The sequence below is a fragment of the Ananas comosus genome, linkage group 3 (genome assembly GCF_001540865.1).
Source record: "Ananas comosus cultivar F153 linkage group 3, ASM154086v1, whole genome shotgun sequence".
NCBI classification, from domain to species: domain Eukaryota; kingdom Viridiplantae; phylum Streptophyta; class Magnoliopsida; order Poales; family Bromeliaceae; genus Ananas; species Ananas comosus.
Window position 1 is genome coordinate 14,923,986 of NC_033623.1, and position 20,061 is coordinate 14,944,046.

At 36.3% G+C, this 20,061-nt stretch overlaps 3 protein-coding genes across 7 annotated transcripts; 1 reads left to right on the top strand and 2 right to left on the bottom strand.

Moving 5' to 3' along the window:
- On the bottom strand, positions 426-3,525 carry LOC109708304 (protein NUCLEAR FUSION DEFECTIVE 6, chloroplastic/mitochondrial-like). Of its 4 annotated transcripts, none has more exons than XM_020229996.1 (3): positions 3,221-3,525; positions 3,001-3,125; positions 426-953 (listed from the first exon to the last, which is right to left on the bottom strand). In XM_020229996.1, the coding sequence occupies exons 1-3, from the start codon at positions 3,382-3,384 to the stop codon at positions 934-936; spliced, it is 309 nt and encodes a 102-aa protein (XP_020085585.1). In that variant the 5' UTR covers positions 3,385-3,525; the 3' UTR covers positions 426-933. The 4 variants fall into 4 exon arrangements, with proteins under 4 accessions (XP_020085585.1, XP_020085584.1, XP_020085586.1 ...); XM_020229995.1 differs by having other exon boundaries at positions 426-698; positions 3,221-3,524; XM_020229997.1 differs by lacking the exon at positions 426-953 and adding an exon at positions 1,286-1,840 and having other exon boundaries at positions 3,221-3,524.
- Positions 10,254-10,947, top strand: LOC109708221. The gene is made up of 2 exons (XM_020229868.1): positions 10,254-10,373; positions 10,536-10,947. The coding sequence occupies exons 1-2, from the start codon at positions 10,276-10,278 to the stop codon at positions 10,798-10,800; spliced, it is 363 nt and encodes a 120-aa protein (XP_020085457.1). The 5' UTR covers positions 10,254-10,275; the 3' UTR covers positions 10,801-10,947.
- Positions 14,942-16,379, bottom strand: LOC109707222 (metalloendoproteinase 1-MMP-like). 2 transcript variants are annotated; one of them, XM_020228357.1, is made up of 2 exons: positions 15,879-16,379; positions 14,942-15,818 (listed from the first exon to the last, which is right to left on the bottom strand). In XM_020228357.1, the coding sequence occupies exons 1-2, from the start codon at positions 16,247-16,249 to the stop codon at positions 15,191-15,193; spliced, it is 999 nt and encodes a 332-aa protein (XP_020083946.1). In that variant the 5' UTR covers positions 16,250-16,379; the 3' UTR covers positions 14,942-15,190. The 2 variants fall into 2 exon arrangements, with proteins under 2 accessions (XP_020083946.1, XP_020083945.1); XM_020228356.1 differs by having other exon boundaries at positions 14,942-16,379.

Below are 20,061 nucleotides of genomic sequence, written 5' to 3' on the forward strand. Positions count from 1 at the left end.
TTGATTGACAGATTAGCCAGCGAAACTATATAGCATTTAATAGCATCCTCCAACACATCCCTCAGATCTAACGGTGAGATGCATCGCTGCCGTCACAACATGCTAATCATCGAAAGATGGAGGAATCAAGCAAGCTGCATTGCGATATTCAAGGCGCGGGAGGATCTATAACAGTGCTGTTACTATGGCACAACAAAATACAAAAGTTTTCAAGATATTCCTATGTGATTTCTACAGAAGAAAATGACGAAAGCAAAAGGCTGCAAGAGTAGATAGACACATTCCAACTTTCAGTTTGCAGTTTTCACAGGAAAAAAAAAAATCTTTTTCATATAGTTTGTAAAACTCATTTTCCACCCAGAAGCGTCTTATGTATTGCCAACCGCAATGCAGGTATAGAATATAAAGAAGTGAAACAAAGTGCATGATAAAATCGAATTGATAGTACGATCAGTATTACAGTGCAGAAATAGTGATAACTATCACTATTTGAGAAATTGCAAAATCCAATGAAAGCACAATCTATCAAAAATTTATAAACCCAACATTTACGAGAGCCGAATAAATTATAAAAAAGAACTCTTTTCACATAAAATACTTCCATGGAGTTCTACAAAATATTCATCCGCTTTCAACAGTAGAAAAAGACATCAGCGGGTTTTCGGCTTATTGTCACCTTCGAACAGATAAACCCATCTCTAAATAGAACAAAAAAAAAATTACATCAGAAAAAGAAGAGTTGATAATAAGCAGGTATACAAAGAGAGGCTCGTCTATCAAATATCTAAAAGCTACAGCCGAATGCTCAACACAAAAATACGCATGAAAAATCGTTTTGTCTTTGTCATAGGGATTGACAAACTAGAACTATTTTGCAATTACACAGCACTTCAACGACAAATATCAACCAGCCTTTAGAAACAGCAAAATGTTTCACGTACCATCATTTTCATCTGAAAAAAGGAGAATACTATTACACTCTTAACCATATCATTGATGACCCCAATATGCAGAAATTTCATCAAAGCTTCTTGTTATATCTAATAAATATATTGAATTTGTAGATCAACTTGCCATTCAAAAATAATAACCAATTTTTTATTCTTCGTCAGCAAAGTGAGCATGTTCATGAATAACAATGAGTTGAAACTCAGATTGGCAGGGATACTTGAAGCTCTGTAAGTTTGTAACTAATGACAGTGCAGTCTCATTATTCAATCATTGCAAGAGAACAAATTAATCAACAGTCATATCTTACAGTCCTATAATAAGTTTAATCCCACACTTCCCAAGAAGCTCCAACCGGGCCAAAAAAAGTCCCGATTATCTACAGCATCCAGCATCCATAGTAATTTTGCATTTAAATTTACATCCTCAATTTACAAACACAAGTATCAATAGAAACTTTAATCCAGAAAAACAACAGATTATGATGAGAAATTCAATTAAAATACAAGAGAATAACAGTTGACAGAAAGAGAAGAAGATGAGAGAGAAAATATCATAGAACAAGAATACACAAGGATAACAAACATAACTAGCGACCCCAAAGGTGATACATTAAGGCTAAATTTTTTTTTAAAATAGAGGACAAATGGCAGCTCTGCAGTCAGGCTTAGAAAAATACACTCAACGTTGAAAAAATGACACGAATTCCCATTGTTTTCAATGTGATTAATTTGAACAAATTTCTTCTTCCATGTATAACCACAAAGTTGCAGATGTATAAGGTAACTAAATTGTTGAGTCACAAGGTAACAGCCAATAGTCTAAAGGCAATCATACTTGAAGGTTCTGTGCAGCGCCAATATTTCTTTCAAGCAGTAGCAAATTCATGTGCCTGCAGAAAGCAAGTACCTTAAATTGGATTTCGTGCATAGAATAACTTGTTCGTGTACTTATTATCTCCCAGAAAAAGGAAAAAAGAACCATGAAGGATCACTAGATGAAAAGAAGAGATCTAACTTGACTGGATAGCAAGTTAAACAAATCAAGGTTCAATAAGACAAAATTTGAAACACATCAGAATTCATGTGTAAATTGTCCGCATAAAGGAGGTGAACAACAGACAAGTGTCATAGTTATCCCCAAAGAAAGGTTTCGACGAAAGTAATGGCACAAGAAATCTTGACAACAGAGCCCCAAAAGCATTAGCTTACACAAAATACACATATAAAATATCAGAACATTCACATAAATTTTTAGATAACTATCTTGGAATCTTCAATAAATCAACACATGCAATATGAAGAATTAAAAAACGAAAATGGAAAATCCTTAACAGCTCAGATGAATATCCTACCAAAATTCTCACATCATAACCATAACCAAACGAATCGAGAAAGTAACACATAACAACTTTAGTTGACATATAGAACAAATGATTCTCTGCATCATGGAGAATTAGCCAAATTATTGGAACAAAAGAGCAAAGATTATGTATTTATGTGTTTTACGCTTTAGTGCGAGGCAGAAATGATTGTTCATTTCATTGACTCTTATTTCCAAAGGAGTCCACTGGTATATAAGAATTTCATATTTTTAGATAGAACGGCATAAAATGGTCGAGCGCGCTCTAAAACTTCACAACAAGGTCCACAATCATGATCTGGCGAATTCTGAATTTCAAGTTTGAACATGGAACATCAAGGTTGATTGACATCATTTGAAACCTCTATCATAAACCGCCACGAATTGGTTCAAATTTCAGAACTGAGAAGGAAAACCAAAAATTCTTAAAAACAAACAACAAAGTATCTCATAAAAGGGATCCCGTAACCAACTTAGTTTACCAACCTATTAATGGCTAAAAAATGGAAGTAATTAATCCACCGAGCAGCGACAATCTAAAAGTGTTTTCAAATCAAACTGCCACTCAAAGGGATAGATTCACTCCGATCACTAAACAAGAAGCACGTGTAACCAAAGAGATGGGATCAAAGCTACTCACGACATAACAACAACATCGTTAAAGTCCGGGATAGGTACGACAGAGGATACCCTGTGTAAGCGCTCTGCAGCTCCGCGAGGTCGTGCTCAGCCGCGACGTCAACCGCGCCGCCGCCACCGCACTGTGGAGAGGGAACAGCGATGCGCCGCCGCAGCTCCCCAGCTCCACCGGCGTTCTTCGTCGAGATCACGCATGCAATACCCAAAAATTAGCCCTAGAAACTCAAAAACGAAGAGAAAAGGCCTCTCAGAATAAGAAGGCGAATCAAACCTAGAGACGAACGCGACGCGGCGGATTCGCGAAGAGGCGGAGGTGGAGGGGGATGGGGCGGGGAGGGAGAAGGGTCGCGCGGCGGCGGAGCTGGCATTGGAGACGCGAGAACGGATCGAAGAGGAAGAGATGCGAGCCACGGATCTTACGAAGGTGGACGCCATTGGAGGAGGAGGGGAAGAAGGTAAGAGAACGATGCTAGGGTTAGGGTTTGGAAGAGGGAGGGAGGGAGGGAGGAAGAGAAACGGCGGCGGGGTTTAGGGTTTCTCGAGGTCCCCCGTGGGGCTGGTTCGGGTCCCGTTCGAACAAAGAATCACCCGCACAACCCAACAGGCCTAAGCCCATTTAACTCAACTAGACAAACGGCCCAGCCCACTAATCGGGATCAGGCAAAACAAATATAGGCCTATTGGGCCTAACAATTCTGCGGGATTATTTTTCATTTGGATGAAGATAAAGATATCCAAGTTGCACCATATCTTTAAAAACAAAACAAAACAAAAAACAACTATAAGAGATGTACTATTTTGTTTATCATCATCATATTCCATGTTGCTTGCACTATTACATAATTGACTTCGAGCCCACTCCGCATGAACTTGCATGCATTAGTAATACGGATTTAAATATTAACCTTAAATATTGATTTAAATATTTAATAATTTTTGTAAAAGAAATTTATAAATGGAGATAAACAAAGTCCACCCACTACCTCCGAAGCAAATGGATACTTCTATATCCGCACCTACCTCGGAAGCAAATGGATACTTCTATATCCGCACCTGGTGCTTTTCTTTTTATTTTCTTTTTTTTGTATTGTAAGCTTCTTACTACCTTTGGTTTAAAAAATGAGAACGTTCGTTTGCATATTTTACTTAAATAGCAAGATTAATTATTGCCAAAAGTTTTACAACTGTACTTGTTTAAGCACGTCAATGGAAAGCTCTCTCTCTCTCTCTCTCTCTCTCTCTACATATATATATATATATATATATATATATATATATTCCATAATCCCTCATCATAGGGACTGTGCTCTATATTCCCAAGTGTTCATGGACCTTTACTTTTATATCACTTAATCGAGCTTATATTTAAACTGCAGCTGTGTTTGTCAATGCATTTAAATTCATACATGTGTGAGAAAATGACGTACGTTTAGAAAAGTATGGTTGTTCCCGACGCTTAATGCAGATCTAGCGGTTAAGGATCGCGACTTTATGTCGCTTCTATTGCAATGGAAATCGAAGACTTTTAATTTGTTGTAATAATACCTTCACTAGGAGTATAATAATAACACAGTATGTAAGCTCTTTCCGGTACATTTAATCATAATAAGCTTGTTTGATAAAAGAAACCCGGCAAAGAAAAGCTTTGGAGATTTGAACTGTCTCCATAGGAACTCCCTCTTTTTGTGTTTCTATGTGATGTTTTACGACTCACAATAATAAATTAATAGTTACATGAAATTAATCCAGAGAATTTCGATAACTATATATAGGCATCCATCCCTTAGCTTAGTACAGCGCACTGAAAAATCCGTAGCTATGTATCTATTTACCTGTGAAGGACATATAGCATGGCTCCCTCGTCCCTTTTAAGAGAAAATGTATATAAAATATTGATAATTAAGCTTTGATTATCGTATAGAGTATTCAAAACTAATATGAACGGCCAATGATACGTTGAAGTACTAGTATTTATTGACATAGCTTTGTTCCTACCAATTCAGTTCTACAACTAACACATAACTAGTTAAATACGGATTGAAATTGCAAACTTACATTCTTGATCAATTCTTTGTTTGAAAGTATCAATGACTTCTTTTGCGAGCCATGTGTTTTTCTTCTTCTTCTTCTTTTAATTCTTGAAAAGCTCTCAATGCGTGTAACAAAAGATAAAACAGGAAAGATGCATAATGGAATTCAATCTAATCCTACTCATTTCAAGCAAAGGAACTAGATCCCAAGTCCAGATCAATTGCTATATATATATATATATATATATATATATATATATATATAGTTCAGACAAATCAATTTGATTCTATCTTAAAGAAACAATATTGAAACTTACTTTTCACTTACAATTAATTAGCTGGTGATTTGAATATTTGGAACATTTCGAATTTTCGCTATAGCGGAGAGCAGAATATGTTTTCGACCCCCAAAAAACTATCATGCTTATGTGAAGTTTCTTCCTGCTTTTATTGTAGTTATATTTTACTAAGAAGAAGAGCAAAACTGCTACATTTTCTTTTTTTAATAGTTTTATTAAATAAAATGTAATCCAATCAATTGCTTGACCAAATTGGAGTCTATAAAAGTTTTATGAATAAACTTTCATTACTAACTGTGGTTAGTAACCGAGATTCCAAATTCATCAAATTAGATTCATCAAAGACACCATCAGAAGTGTTTTTCTTAAAAAAAAAAAAAAAAAAAATAGTGTGAAGCATGTTGGCTAAGTTAGAGGATAAGCCCTGAATAGTGATGGAAAGAAAGTGAGCACAAATATAGTCCTGTTGTGAACTGACACCTTGTCCCAGTCAGTGGAAGGAGACAGCATTCCTAAACTTTGAGATATTAGGAAAGGAGCAGCACTGAAAAAGAAAAAAAGATCAAAAAGAAAAAAAAAAAAAATCTCACATTTATTGTTTTCCCTGGCAACACGTCGACCCAAGTACTGAAGCTGGTAAGTGCAAACGACAAGTGCTCACCTGTAAATGGTCCACTCTCCCTGCCCTGACCCATGGGGAAAGTTGTATGTATAGTCGATACACTCGGTCCACCATTTTGGTACGGATTGCATCTTCTTTGGCCCCGCTTCTGCTAGTTTCACATTCTGTTTAGCTACCTTCCGCTTCTACTTTAAACTCTAATCATCTTCAATAAATAGTTTGGTAAGTAAAGAGACCCGCTAATCAGTTATTTTAAAAATACGTATTGATAGAAAAGATATATCCACCGTACTTAAGAATTCATCAACCACAACGTTTACAGGCTTCGATCTGACTTAACACACATGAACGTTGGATTTATTATTGAGTCTCTTGCCGTTAAATTTTTTATGGATCGCAGCTTCACTCAATTTATTAAGCTCACCTAAATCAACTTACTAGTATTCTGAGTCCAATAATAAACAGCTAACATAAAGCACGTAGGAAAGGCAACAAATCTTAATTTTAGGCTCCAACTGTTAATATTTGTTTTTTGCTACAATTAGAGCTTATAATTTGTTTGATTTATGGAATATTTTTATTAAAATTGTACTTAGTGGTGATAGTAAAAGTGCCGTGTTGATAAGAATGTGGGGCGCGTGGTACCGCAAAGAAAAGGGGCACCACAAAATGGATACATAATGGCCCCTTAGAATTGTAGAAAGGCCGAGTAAGTGGTCCTCGTACACACGCACAACATACTTTCCCTTCCTCCAATGTTTCTTTTTCTGTGTCTCACGAGCCCATGTTGCAGGGTGCATTCTTTCTTATTATTTTTATTATTTGTTACTACTACTGTTGTTATTTTTATTGTTGTTGTGGTTGTTAATATTTCGACTCTCAGAACCAAGCACGCTTACTTTAACATCTCCAACTTTTCTCCTAAAAAGACCCTTTAGATAATGATGAGGGTTTAGAACTTCATCAGGGCGGTGAGATATGTATATAGTTATAAACTTTATCGAGATGACTAAAAAACAGGTTTAGCACTCCTAATCTATTAATATCGCAATGGGACCGTTTGAAAGCAAGAAGTCGGAGAGTGAGAAATTTATGATTTGTTGCAAACTCGATTTCTTCCCCCACTCTACTGAAATAGAAAAGTCAATCTCCATATAATTATAAGTGGGAGTTCGAGTAATCATGCCGCTTCGCTGTTGAAATAAATTAATGTCCAATTAAGTTGACAATTTTTTGAAGTTACAAAAGTCTAAGCTTTGAGAGGACAATGTATTACAAAAGTCTCCAAATAAGATAGAGTGTGTGTTTTTTTTTATGTATTATTAATCTGTCGGCAAAATCTATAATTTTTTTAGTTTGCGTATACAAAATCAATTGAATTTTTTTATATCTTGAATGTTAAAATACAAGCAGCATACGTAGATCTCATTCCGGAGGAATTGCAACAGTAGTCATTTGAAAAACAAGGATCATGTGCAGATGTCGCTGTCAAATTAAAGACCTTTCAAAGGATCAATCGAATGTTGTTGAATTTTCCTTTCCTTAATGTACAGTGGACTAAAGCTTTTTACAACCCCTCAGTCAATATTTTAAGAATTTAAACAAATTTTTTATTTTTAGTTTGAATAAAGGACTAATTACATAAGTATAATCTTTAGATGGACAAAGTTGTAGGTGCCTCCGCTGAAATATCTGGTTTGGCCTATAATAATTATTCAATGTATGTTACAGCATGTTAGCATTTCCACATAAAGAAAGCTGAGCAGCTAAAAATGGACCCTTAGAAATCGCTTTGTGTTAGTGGTCGATCTCTGAGAACTTTTAAAAAGCCAAAAGATCAGATGGTTTCGAATATAAAATCTTAGTCAATAGTGATTATGCTTTAAAACATTAAGTACTGGGTTCGAAGTTCGAACGTAGTGCCGGAATCTAATGAATCTGACATTTTTCAAATGAGCTAGCTTAATTAATAATTAGGAGGCCCTAAAATTAAATTAACCATTTGTAGTTGGGTAGATTAGGATTCAAGCTATAATTAGGGGACCACTAATTAACTCGGAGAAATGCAACATGCTGAATCATTTAAAGCCATTAGAACCTATATAAAACATGCTGCTTAGAGACATTCTTTCGAAAAGATCGATGATGTAGATTGTCGATACATTAACTATATATATATATATATATATATATGTTCATTAGATCACTGATTACATTGTCGTGTTAAAGAAATTTCGTTGCAATTCCGTGTTTGTGAATGCCAAGAACGTTATTTGTCTCCTCTAGAGCTCCTTTAGCTTGGTTTTGAGAGGATTAATTGAGTATATAATTCTCAACTAGATACAACAGTTGTCATTTAGTTCAAATAAATTAATTATTTGATGTACATGTCATGCATAACTAGCAGCTGTTTAATGTTGAATCCCAATAATCTAATATACAAGTATATAAAATATTCTTTTAAACGAGTGTGTGTGTATATATATATATATATATATATATAACTAGGCTGGAATACTATCAATAGCACCAAGGGCTTGATGCTATTAGTTTTTTAGCCATTGAATTGAGAAATGTGCGGTTAGGATAATGTAGGCCCCCTAGGGTTAAGTGGGTGGTTGGTTGAATAGTATAATCTAACGGATAAAAATAATCAAAGAGTTAAATCTAACGGTGGAAAACTTGATAGCACTAAATTTTTGGTGCTATCGATAGTATCCTAGCCGAACTCTCTCTCTCTCTCTCTCTCTCTTTGTACTCATAAGTTTTCGGTCGTTAGCTCTAGCTCTCTCTTTTTGTACTCATAAGTTTTCGGTCGTTAAATCTAGCTCATTAATCATTTCCTCCCGTTAGATCATATTATTCAACCAATCATCCACTCAACCCTAGAAGACCACTGTCATACAAACCGGGGACCACTATTATTCCAACCATACATCTCTTCATCCAACTACCAAAAATTTATGAATACAAAGGGATTTATACTCATAAGAGTATAGTAGCCATAGCCTATATATATATATATATATATATATATATATATAGTGTAGAGCTACTATACTTTTGAAAGTATAAAGGAGTTGGTATTTCTAATTTTTTGACCTTTAGATCAACGATTGTAGCTGATCAAAAGGTTAAATAAATCAGAAAAACTAACTCTTTTATATTTCCGAAAGTATCATAATCAGACTATATGTGTGTATGGGTTCAGCTACTATACAATCGATAGTACCAAGCACTTTATGCTATCAAGTTTTTCGCCGTTAGATCTATCATTTTGACTATTTTCACCCGTTAAATCATATTATTCAGCCAACCACCCGCTCAACTCTAGAAAAATATTATCATCCTAACCAAACATCTCTTCATCCAAGGGCGGCCGAAAACTAAATAGCATGAAGCACCTAGTACAAGTAATAGTATAGTAGCCTAATAAGAACTAAATTGCCGTAGTTTGAGTTTGGAGATTTTAGCCAATGTTACTACGCCCGTTGTTTAGTTTAACTCATGCAATTAATCATTTAGTTTGTTTTTTATGAACTCATATCAAAGATTGCTGTCGCAGGATTAATACCTATCCTTTTAAATATAAGGTACCAGTGTCGTTACTATCGAACTGAACTAAACCAAACCAAACTGAGTGCACCCTTTGAAAAGGTGTGCGTAGGTGCCGGCATATAGAGCAAGCATCTTAGAAGTAACAACATAATTACTCTAAACATTTTATTAATTTTATGAATGATTAATTATGATATGTTTGAATGGCTCCCATTAGTGTATATAGCTTTTAAAAGGCAAAAAACAGTAGTACAGGCTAAACTTGTGGCGCAAATAGTTCTGCTTTTGCCCCTTGTTGCCTCTCCCGGAGAGGATCCTGTCTCTTCAGTGGAACCCTACACAACGTATGTGTAAGCAATGTATTGGAAACAACCTTTGTAGGGTAGGGCCTATATAGTTCATACACATATAAGACCCCATAAATATATGATCATCTCGATCTCTTTCCAACTCATCAGCTCTCTCTCTCTCTCTCTCTCCGATAAGATGTATACGCACGCATGCACGCGGTTGACACCCAATAGAAAGTACCAACCCAAAGTATCTTAGCATGGACTTACACGTGCACAACATTAAGATTTTACTAATTTAGGCTTAAACATATATAAACTAATATTTTACTTTTATCTACCCCTGAGGGTCTCTTTAAATCGCCTACTTAGTCTTGTTTCTCAGCTATATATTTAATCCTCCATTTAACCAACCCACTATGCGCCTCTTCATTTTCTCCCCCTCCCCCTCCCCACACCCCCCACACACACCACCCCCCCCCCCCCCCCCCCTCTCATCCCCCACTAGTATAGGTATATCCTCAACCATGGTAGATACAAACATCGTATGCTCCATGTGCGGCGACATCGGCTTCCCCGAGAAGCTCTTCCAATGCATCCGATGCCGCTACCGCTCCCAACATTCGTAATATATATTCTTTCTCAAAAACATTCGTAATATATATATTCTTTTTTCACTTCTCTCCCATCATCTTGTATATTCTTACATGCTTAGCTCAAAAAGAAAAAAAGGTCTCATCCCAAAACTTATTCCTTCTTTTCTCCTTTTTTGGTATTTCACATGCAGCTACTGCACAAACTACTACAGTGACGAGCCATCAGAGGTTTGCGATTGGTGCCTGAGCGAGGAACGGGGCGGTCTAAAGTACGGCGGAAGCCATTCAAAGAAGCCAGGAGCCGTTCGAGAAGCTTCAGCTTCTGCAGAGAAGCCCAAAGAAAGCATCGAACGGGAGGAGATCGCGAGCGGCAGCCGGGTGAAGAGCGGGAGCGGCGCGTCTTCTTCTAAGGCGGCAGGGCGCAGGTACAAGCTTCTCAAGGATGTTTTGTGTTAAGCGTTAATTAATCCTGCAATTTTTGTTAATTAATGTGCATATTAGCTGTAATTAGTGTAATTAGTGAGCTTCTCTCTATATATCATCATATGTGACTGTGATAATATATATATATATATATGTTGTAAATGAAGGAAGAACTCTGTACAAGATCGTTAGTTATGCTATATTGTGTTTAATTATAAATAATATTTTGTGTCTGATTTGCTATACACACTGTGCACTGCATCTTCGATTTATAATACAAATTGGAATGTTAACATTCTTCATATATATATTCTTTGATACATTAAAAACTTTTTATTGATTACACATTCTTTGCCCCCCCTCTCTCTCTCTCTCTCTCTCTCTCTCTCTCTCTCTTTGTTAGCTCCTGATCTTAATTTATACATAAATAGTTTGCACTTTGTACCTAGTCCAAAGCACACCAATTTTGAGAGAGAGAGAGAGAGTGGCCGACAAGCACATGTTCCTCAGCAACAATATTTTTAGTTTGTACATGCAAACTCCGTGTAATCTTCCAGACAAAATCATCGATGATTCCATAGTATTACAACTAAACTAAGAGTATTTTATTGCCCTATGAGTTGACCCTACCATGCAGCGTTGCTGTAGTCCTTTTGTAGGTGTCATGTAGCCAAAAAGACCAAACATTGGGTTCTTTCTAATTCCAAACCCTGATGTAGTTAAGTACAATTTTTAACAACCAGCGCAATACTAGCTAGGTTTATAACAACTGGATGAATATATCTGTAACTTTAAAAAATATGTTTTTTTTTTTTTTTTTTTTTTTTTTTTTAAAGAGAGATAGGTAGCACGCTACCCGCTTCGTTTATTTCATTTAGAAATAAATTTAGCTGGAAATGTGAATCAACTAGGATTCGAACTTGGGTCTCGGGTACCAACCACCAAGCCCTTTACCACTTGCTCTAGGGACGGTTGGGAACTTTAAAAAATATGTTATAAAAAAAGATCGACAACACAACATTTTATTTATTTTTCGCTATTATAATTTTATGTTTATTCATAAATTATTTCATCCTTAATTATTATCGCCATGAATTATATCAACTATATATATATACATATATATATCCTCTTAAAAATTTTCATATCTCAACATGACAGTAATTAAATAGTTGTAAGAAATAATTATATTGTAGGAATTTTGCATGTAACCTTCAAAACTGCTACGACATTTTACTCATACTGATTAAACAGATTTTCATTAGTTTTTACAATTATAATTCTTATTCCTTTTACATCTCAACATGGCATTTGTAAACATTTGTAAAATATAATGTCCTATGCATACATAAGGCTACGATCTATAATTAATAAAAGCTAGCACGAGTCATCCACCTACATTGAGTATATAGTAACGGATAAGATCATAAGGGTCGCTCTCCATGGTGGAATACTAAAATAGGTCCTATACGTAGTATTCGGTCGCATGCATTAACTCCATTGAATGCATGAGTGGCGTTTTGGCCATGTTCATGGTACCTAAAAGCGCCAGATAATTTCCACGTTTACATGCCTATTTATTGCGACAATTTCGTGAACAAATGGAAACCACTCATTCCTACTGTTTCTGTGACCACCTATATATGTATACACACACACACAAGAAAAAAGAGAGAGCATTTAATTCGTCAAGAATATTTAAAGGGTATATATATCTCTATTGGTGGAGCTGCATGAAAACAATGTCGATTTCAATTAGGTAGGCTTCTACATTGAGATGTTTTATTTGACGTTGACTACACGGTGCGATTTTTTGTTCTCATTATCAAGAGTAGATGAGTGTATAATACGAACTAATTCGAGTGGTTGGTTTCTTGTGAGATGTTGTTGAAGCTAATCATCATAGATCATGGAATTTGTGTAAATGTTTTAATGATATAGTAGTCACTATTGTTCGAAGCACCACGAGCATCCGTCCTTCTTGTATTCACTTCATCTTCTAACACGCGACATCTATTGAGTGGCAGTTTTCGTTAGCTTAAATATCAAACAAATCTAATCTACGTTGGCGACAAAGTGAAAATTGAAGTACGATGGATATGGTTAGTAGAGTATGTTGCATGTGCGAGGACTATATGATCGATGCACGAGGTGCAGTTATGGTATGATTTTTGCAGTTTTCTTGTCAATTTTGCATTATCTGAATTAATGTAAATAAAATAATAACTATCTCTTGCATGGTACATGTACATAGTACATACCCATTTGCTAAGTACATAAATCATCATTGCTTACACACCACTCTCTCGAGTTGGTTAATTAGCATAAATTGGGATCTTGGCTTGCAATTTTAATTGTGGGGATAATTAATTAATGATGATTAAGTTAAAGCACTTCCCCTTAATTCCCATACCTCCCTCGGAAGCATGTGGAGTCATGCTGCGTGTCTCATTTTAAGTACAAGAGATGAGTTAGGCAATGGCTTTTGAGTCACTCATCCAATTTCTCCAAGTCCTTTGCATGCATATGTTCGCTTCTTTTTCGACCCCATCGTTCGGAGAAATTTTTATATTTTATAGGTTCTTGTTGTCGTAGAGTCTAGTAAAATGGAAGTTGATTAAAATGACTGGACGTTTGGAAAAAAAAACTTGAACTCAGAATTTTTATTGTTACGATATTCTTTGTAACTATTATCTAAATGCTTAGTAATCTTATATAAGGAATAATGTTTGAATACTTTAATTCAACATCTAGGATTTAATTTTTTAAGACTTATGAAACAACTGTTGTACTCTAAAAACTTAAGCACGTCTGGGCTCGAGACTTTTTACAAAGCCAATGACGTGGACTTGAATTAATTAAATAGGAGAAAATTAATAATTTTAGGAGTCTGGCGTGACTCGAACTGAGAACCTCCTACTCTAATACCATATGAAACAACCGTTATACTCTAAAAGCTTAAGTATTAGAGAACGGTGCTTATATATTTTTATATTTAACACGGTCGTCCCTAGCGCAAGTGGCAAAGGATTTGATAGTTGGTATCCGAGATCCCAAATGCGAATCCTAGTTGATTCATATTTCAAGCTAAATTTATTTCTAAATGAAATAAACGAAACGATTAGCATGCTACCTATCTCTTAAGAAGAAAAAAGACAACTTGAATATAGTGGGTGGCGATCAAATGGGCTACGAGACATTTATGTCTTAAGCTTACCGATCCACACATAAAAATTAAGAAATACCGGAATGAGAAATAGCAGCTGCATTAATCGCTCTACTTCTTCTATTTTTGGTGGCCTGTTCCTAGTAATTAGAAATTACTAATTTGTTATTGATTGATTAGGTAATTACTTGTTATTAATTAATAACTTTTTGAGAAGAATATGTTTGGGTCTAATCTCGGATGAGATCCCACTCAACTTGGGCCTGGATCGAATAAACTACTGATTGTCTAAACCTAGCCCACTAAGCACACTACGGCCCACACATTTATCCTAACATTTCAATTGGGCTTTCGACTTTTTTTTTTTTGATGGTTGTGTTTTTTTTTTCCCCCTTAAAAATCAGCTCTTTTTTTCTTTTTGAAGTGTTTTCGTCGTATTAGAATTTTTCTTAAAAGCAAAAAAACAATACGAAAAACAAACTTTACCGGGCATAAATATATACATCTCTTCTAGTGTAGCATTCTTTTTAAACTTGGGTCTCGGGTACCAACCACTAAGCCTTCTGCCACTTACTTTAGAGACGATCGGCTCTACAAAAAAAAAAAACAAATTAAATAAAGAGAAATCGCAGTAGTGAGCTTGAGTTTTCCGTTATTTGGTTTAATTTTTTATTTTCCCCGTAACCATGACTTCAAATTAGATATGACGCCGAGATGAAACTTGGTTATAAAAATTTTAAAAAAAAAAGAACTCTTCGATTTATTGAAATCTTAACGCTGATCCGAAGACCCCAAAAAGCAAAAGCAAAATCAGTGGACGGTGCTTTCATAGGCACCTACCTAACCCATCTTAAATAAAGTAATAGGAAGTAAAAAATAAAAAATAACTAAAATAAATAACATAAATTAAAGATTAATCAATGGCTAAGATAAACTTAAATTATTAAAGAGAAAACTAAAAATGCACGAGTTGCTACCTTACTTCTTTATAATCCCTTTGACCCTACGTAGAAAAATAAAGCGCATGCACTACTTAATTATGGTGAAAACAAAAAAAAACTACATTTACAATATTTGAAGGAGCGGTTACACCGCAAACTCCATCTCCCTCAATTCCTTACATTACAAATTTACATAATTCTTACATCATTTTCTATCCGATTTCTTAAAAAATAAAATTTTAAAAATAAAAGAGAAGTTCATAGAATATCTTTTCATTTTCTCCGAATAGATAAAAAATAAATTAAAAAAATAAAACTAAATCACAATAACTAGCACCAACACAAGCAAAAATCCCATACAACTACTTCTCACTCCACCACCTCTCCTAGCAGCCGCCGAGCCGGAGTCCGTAGTGTCGGACTCGATGAGCGAGCTGAAACTAAAATCCGGATTGGACCCGTAAAGCGCCTGCACCCCTTCGACGTCGTCGGCCCTTAAATCCGCCTTCTTCGTCCTCGGACTCAGGCTTGGGTACATAACCGAGTTTTTCACCGCCGAGTGAGCGAGCCCGAGCACGTGCCCGATCTCGTGCGTCGCTACCGATTCCAAATCCACGGCCACCGCCGACCGCTCTCTTCTGAAGTCCACCGCCCACGTCTCCGCAGCGTCGAGGTGGAGGCGCCCGCTCTCGGGCGAGAACGCATGCGCCAGCACGCCCAACACTCCGTCGAAGGGCTCCCCATCGCCGTGATCGCCCGAATAAAAGCCTATCTTAACATCCGCCGATTCGTAGTTCGCGGTTTTTGTGAATTGCACGGGGATCGCCTGTGCCCACCGAGCGAACGCGAGGTCGAAAACTGCTTCCACCGTTCCGCGCGGCAAGTAGTGTATAGTGGCAGTTGGAGAGACAGCATAGGTTAACACAATTGGACCGGACCGGGCCCACCGCGGCTCGCCCGGGAAGAACGCGAACCGGCCGACCGAGTGGGCCCGGCTCGGGGCCAAGGTGGCGTTGTCGGGGACGCCGCATCGCGGTGTCGTGATCTCGGCGAGGGTGGCAGCGTCGAGCTTCCCGGTGACCCGGAGGCCGAGCCGGGTTTGGTAGAGCGAGACCGCCGTCTCGAGCCGATCGTCGAACGCGTCGGTCGGGTTCGCGTCGGGGTCGGGTTCGGGGAGGTAGCCGAACCGGGAGAAGTAGCGCTTCAGGTCGGATAAACCGGCGACGTGGGTCCCGCGCTCCGCGTCCATGAAGCGATCGGAAGAGCGCCACGTGTCGGATGGTGGGGCGGGTCGTGAGGCGGCGGTTGGAAGGTGGCGGGAAAGGAGGAGGGGCAGGAGAATAGCGAATAGAGAAGGGCGAATAGAGAGGAGCATAATTCAAAGCGGAAACCGCGGGGCGTTTGGGATAAGTCGGAAGAGAACGAGGTGTACTAGGATTTTATTGTTATTCTTGTCGGAATAAAACAGGGAAATTTTTTCTTTTTCTTTTTTCTTTTTGTGTTTATTTATGTTAGTATATTATTATTATTATTATTATTATTTTGGTTGGTTGGGTTTTGGGGTTTGGGAGTGGGGGATATATAGGAAGATACCAAGCAACCTGATTCCACGGGAGAGGATGATGATTCAGCGGTTGGCCACCAACGTATAACTAACAATCCCAGGCACAGAGGCACTAGAGCTGAGATCGCGACCATTTTGTATGTTCCAAATTGGACAAGTCGTTGCCTGCATCTGCATGGTCCACACAGCATCAATCAAATTGCAAACTTATTTTATTATTTTAAATAATATTTTATTGTCGAGGGTTTATTTATTTTTTATCTAATAGTGGCGTCCTCCTAAAAAACTCTATTTCTAATTTCGCTAACTATATTGCTGAAATTTAATGGATTAGGCCAAGTTGCAATCGCAGTCGTCGACGCAGACCGCACGGGCCCATTGACGGCTTATTTGGTATTAGCTGCTCCTCGAGTCCTTGCCAATCACTTGCAGGAGAGACCGGGCACGACAGCGCCAATTGAGATTATCTCCCTCTCATTGTCTCGGTGGTGGCCTACTCTGTGTAGCTCGGCATCCTCATTGGATCCAACATACTTAATTTTTTTCCTTTAATATCTTCTCTTTGAATACTGTAAAATTATTTCAAAACCGAATATCAGAGAGGCTCCTCCTATACGATAGGTAGGACCTCGTCTATAATCCGATGCATATCCGTTACTATAATATGTTTTTGTGAGCCAGTTTGATGATTGAATTGCATCCTCTTATTCCCCAAATCCTACCATGCATCCGTACGTCATAACCTCCAACACCTCTGATTTGCTAAACCGATATTACTAGATGCTAAATGATCGACTAAGTCTTAATATCTCCACAAATAACTAAAAAAAAGTGAGGAAGAACCGAGATAGCAGCATTAGTTCAATTTTTGCCACTGATGTATATATTGATGGATAGCACAAATATATTTAAATATACATCCAATTGATAAGTAGCTTGTGGATAAAAAAGAGTCCAGGTGTACAATTAACATCGGATTAGAACATTACCACCACCAGGATCGCACACGTGGCAGTAAGAATAGTAAGCTTATTAACATATATTATTATTAAGAATAATAAATAATAATAATCCTGTTACTTTATTTAGTAATTAATCGACCCAACTGAAATGACCTGCAACTTGGCTTGCTTTCAACTTTGACTATTCTTTTGCGTCCGGCCAAACGGACGTTGGGCTACCGTGACCAAAGTTCGGAGTAGGGTCTCATTTGCTTTACACGTGGCGGATCCAACGGCTGGGGATTGGGGACCGCTAAGTTTGTTACGCTCAATGATTGCATGAGCTCACTTTGTGGATCAGGTATAGGGGGCAGTTAATAAGTTTGGCGTGCAAGACTAACCAACCTTTTTGTTAGTTTTCTTTTTTCTTTTTTTTTTCTTTTTTGAGAGAGAGAGAGAGAGAGAGAGAGAGAGAGAGGGTATTATGTTATACGAACGTTTATTTTATTTAAAAATAAATAAAATAAATTTAATTAGAAATATGAATTAATTAGAATTCGAATTTGAGATCTCGGATAATAATCAACAAGTTTTTTTTGTTAGTTTGTTGATATATTAATACGAATAGTTTATTTTATTTAAAAATAAAATTAGCTGAAAATGTGAATCAAATAAGATTCAAAATTGGGATCTTGGATATCAATCATTAAGTTCTTTGCCACTTGCGTTAGGGACAGTCCGTTTCTGGAACAAGAATGTCAAATTCAAAATGTATTGTATTACATAAAATGCACAAATTTTAAAACAACATCATTAATGTTGAATTTAATGATCTGACTGTGGGGAATGTCAGAGCAAAGTAAATGATGCATTCGATGAGCAACATCAAGATTTGAATAGTTCAGGTCCTAGAAGGAAGGAGACTGATTTAGATTCTCAAATACTAAACTTATAAATTATTAATGTATCGATAATTTCATATAACAGTTTTAAGTTGTGTTTGGGTAATGGAATAAGTTATTCGATAATAACGTATTTAGTGTGAATTTTTTTTTTTGTGATTGAAAAATAGAAGTTTAATTTTTGATTCTTGAAAAGTCTCGACATTTATGTTTTCGTAGAATAGCATATTTTATCTACGGAATAATTTATTTTATTTCAAAAAAATTAACTTTGAATATTAAAAATCGCATTTCATTATAGATATTTGATCTCACTCCTAATTTTCAATAGTACCAAAAATTCTCTTATTATTGAATGAGATACTACCGGATAAGTCATTTCAGCACCAAAATAGAATCTTAGAGCGAGCGCACCAACAAATGAAAACTTACATATTATACAATTAATATATCAACAATATATAAAAATAATATTATAAAAAAACTATAATAGTACTCTCCACAAAGGATGCTACCTCATTCTCCCTGATAGTAAAATTCAGCTGCGGAAGGCCAAACCCGACCCGTAAAGTTTTCGGATTTGAATATATCACTCCAGACACGATCCGATTTGTGATCTGGGCCCAAAATTAGGCCTAGTTGTAATATGAAGCCCATTCCTATTCGAATCCCCAAACTTAGCAGCGGAAGCACTTGGGCCCATGTTATTTATATAAACAATAGAATAAAATGTTTTTTAATTTAATAATTAAAAAATAAACTTTAAATTAGAAATATCAAAAATAAATATTGTTCCAGTTTGAAACGGTGGGGTCACTCTCAGTACATTTTTACATCCTTGGATAGGGTATAAGATTTACACTTCAATTATTTCAAGGTTGATAAATTTCTTTTTGGTCTCTAGTATTAAAACAAGAATAAAACTAGCAAGTAGATAATGTTAGATTTTATAAAAGAACCGATTTTTTTCAATCGCTTAAGTTGTGAGAGAATAACAATTTTAATATTTATGTTCAGCACTATTCCTCACATACGGGCTCATGATAGGCTAAAAGACATGCACTTAAATTAAATAAAAAAAATTAAATAAAACTTAAAACTTCTTTCTCTGACAAATTATATAGAACAATTAGTTTTCTTCTATAGCTTAAACTTTTTAAAAATAATATTCTTAATATTAATACTCAGTAGAAAATAGCCTTCAAATGAATTGAGTGTAAAATTTTTAATAAATTAGTATACCGTTTGCACTCGTAACACCATTATTATTATAAAATTTTTTTTTCTTCTTTAATCTGTGGTAACCTGTATTTGCCGAGCTTCCTCACGGAGCATTCGAGGGTTTCAAATTGTCTATAATCTTGTACATAGAAATTTTCATACACGGGATTGATTCAGTTGTTAAATTTTAGCGAAATTAATCCACACTGTCTTATATGAAAACGATGCAACTTAATTATTCGAAACATTAGCGACCGAATAAATTTTGTGTACAAAAAATTTTGCGCAGATGGGTTGTAAAAAGTTTGCTGCCGCATTTGATGGTGTGCTGACTGCACAGTTGTCGAATCACAAGGATTCCGGTGACAATATCTTTGCCGTGCTGTCAGACTGTTTACTATTGCCGGCTGGAATCCCAATGACACGGATTTTGTTACGGAAAATACTTTGGGTCCGCAAATGTGCCTCCTCTTTATTACTGTATCAATTTGTTGCATAACATTGTATCAGATGAATAGACTTCTCATGGCGCGAGTGACGAAAAATTTGATGATCGGTA

Excerpts from the sequence above, each read along its gene's own strand:
- LOC109708304 (XM_020229998.1), bottom strand. The coding sequence starts at position 3,384 with ATGGCGTCCACCTTCGTAAGATCCGTGGCTCGCATCTCTTCCTCTTCG. Across the intron at positions 3,126-3,220 it reads CGCGTCGCGTTCGTCTCTAG|AACGCCGGTGGAGCTGGGGA; the intron begins GTTTGATTCGCC and ends ATCTCGACGAAG.
- LOC109708221 (XM_020229868.1), top strand. The coding sequence starts at position 10,276 with ATGGTAGATACAAACATCGTATGCTCCATGTGCGGCGACATCGGCTTC. Across the intron at positions 10,374-10,535 it reads CGCTACCGCTCCCAACATTC|CTACTGCACAAACTACTACA; the intron begins GTAATATATATT and ends TTTCACATGCAG.
- LOC109707222 (XM_020228356.1), bottom strand. The coding sequence starts at position 16,249 with ATGCTCCTCTCTATTCGCCCTTCTCTATTCGCTATTCTCCTGCCCCTC.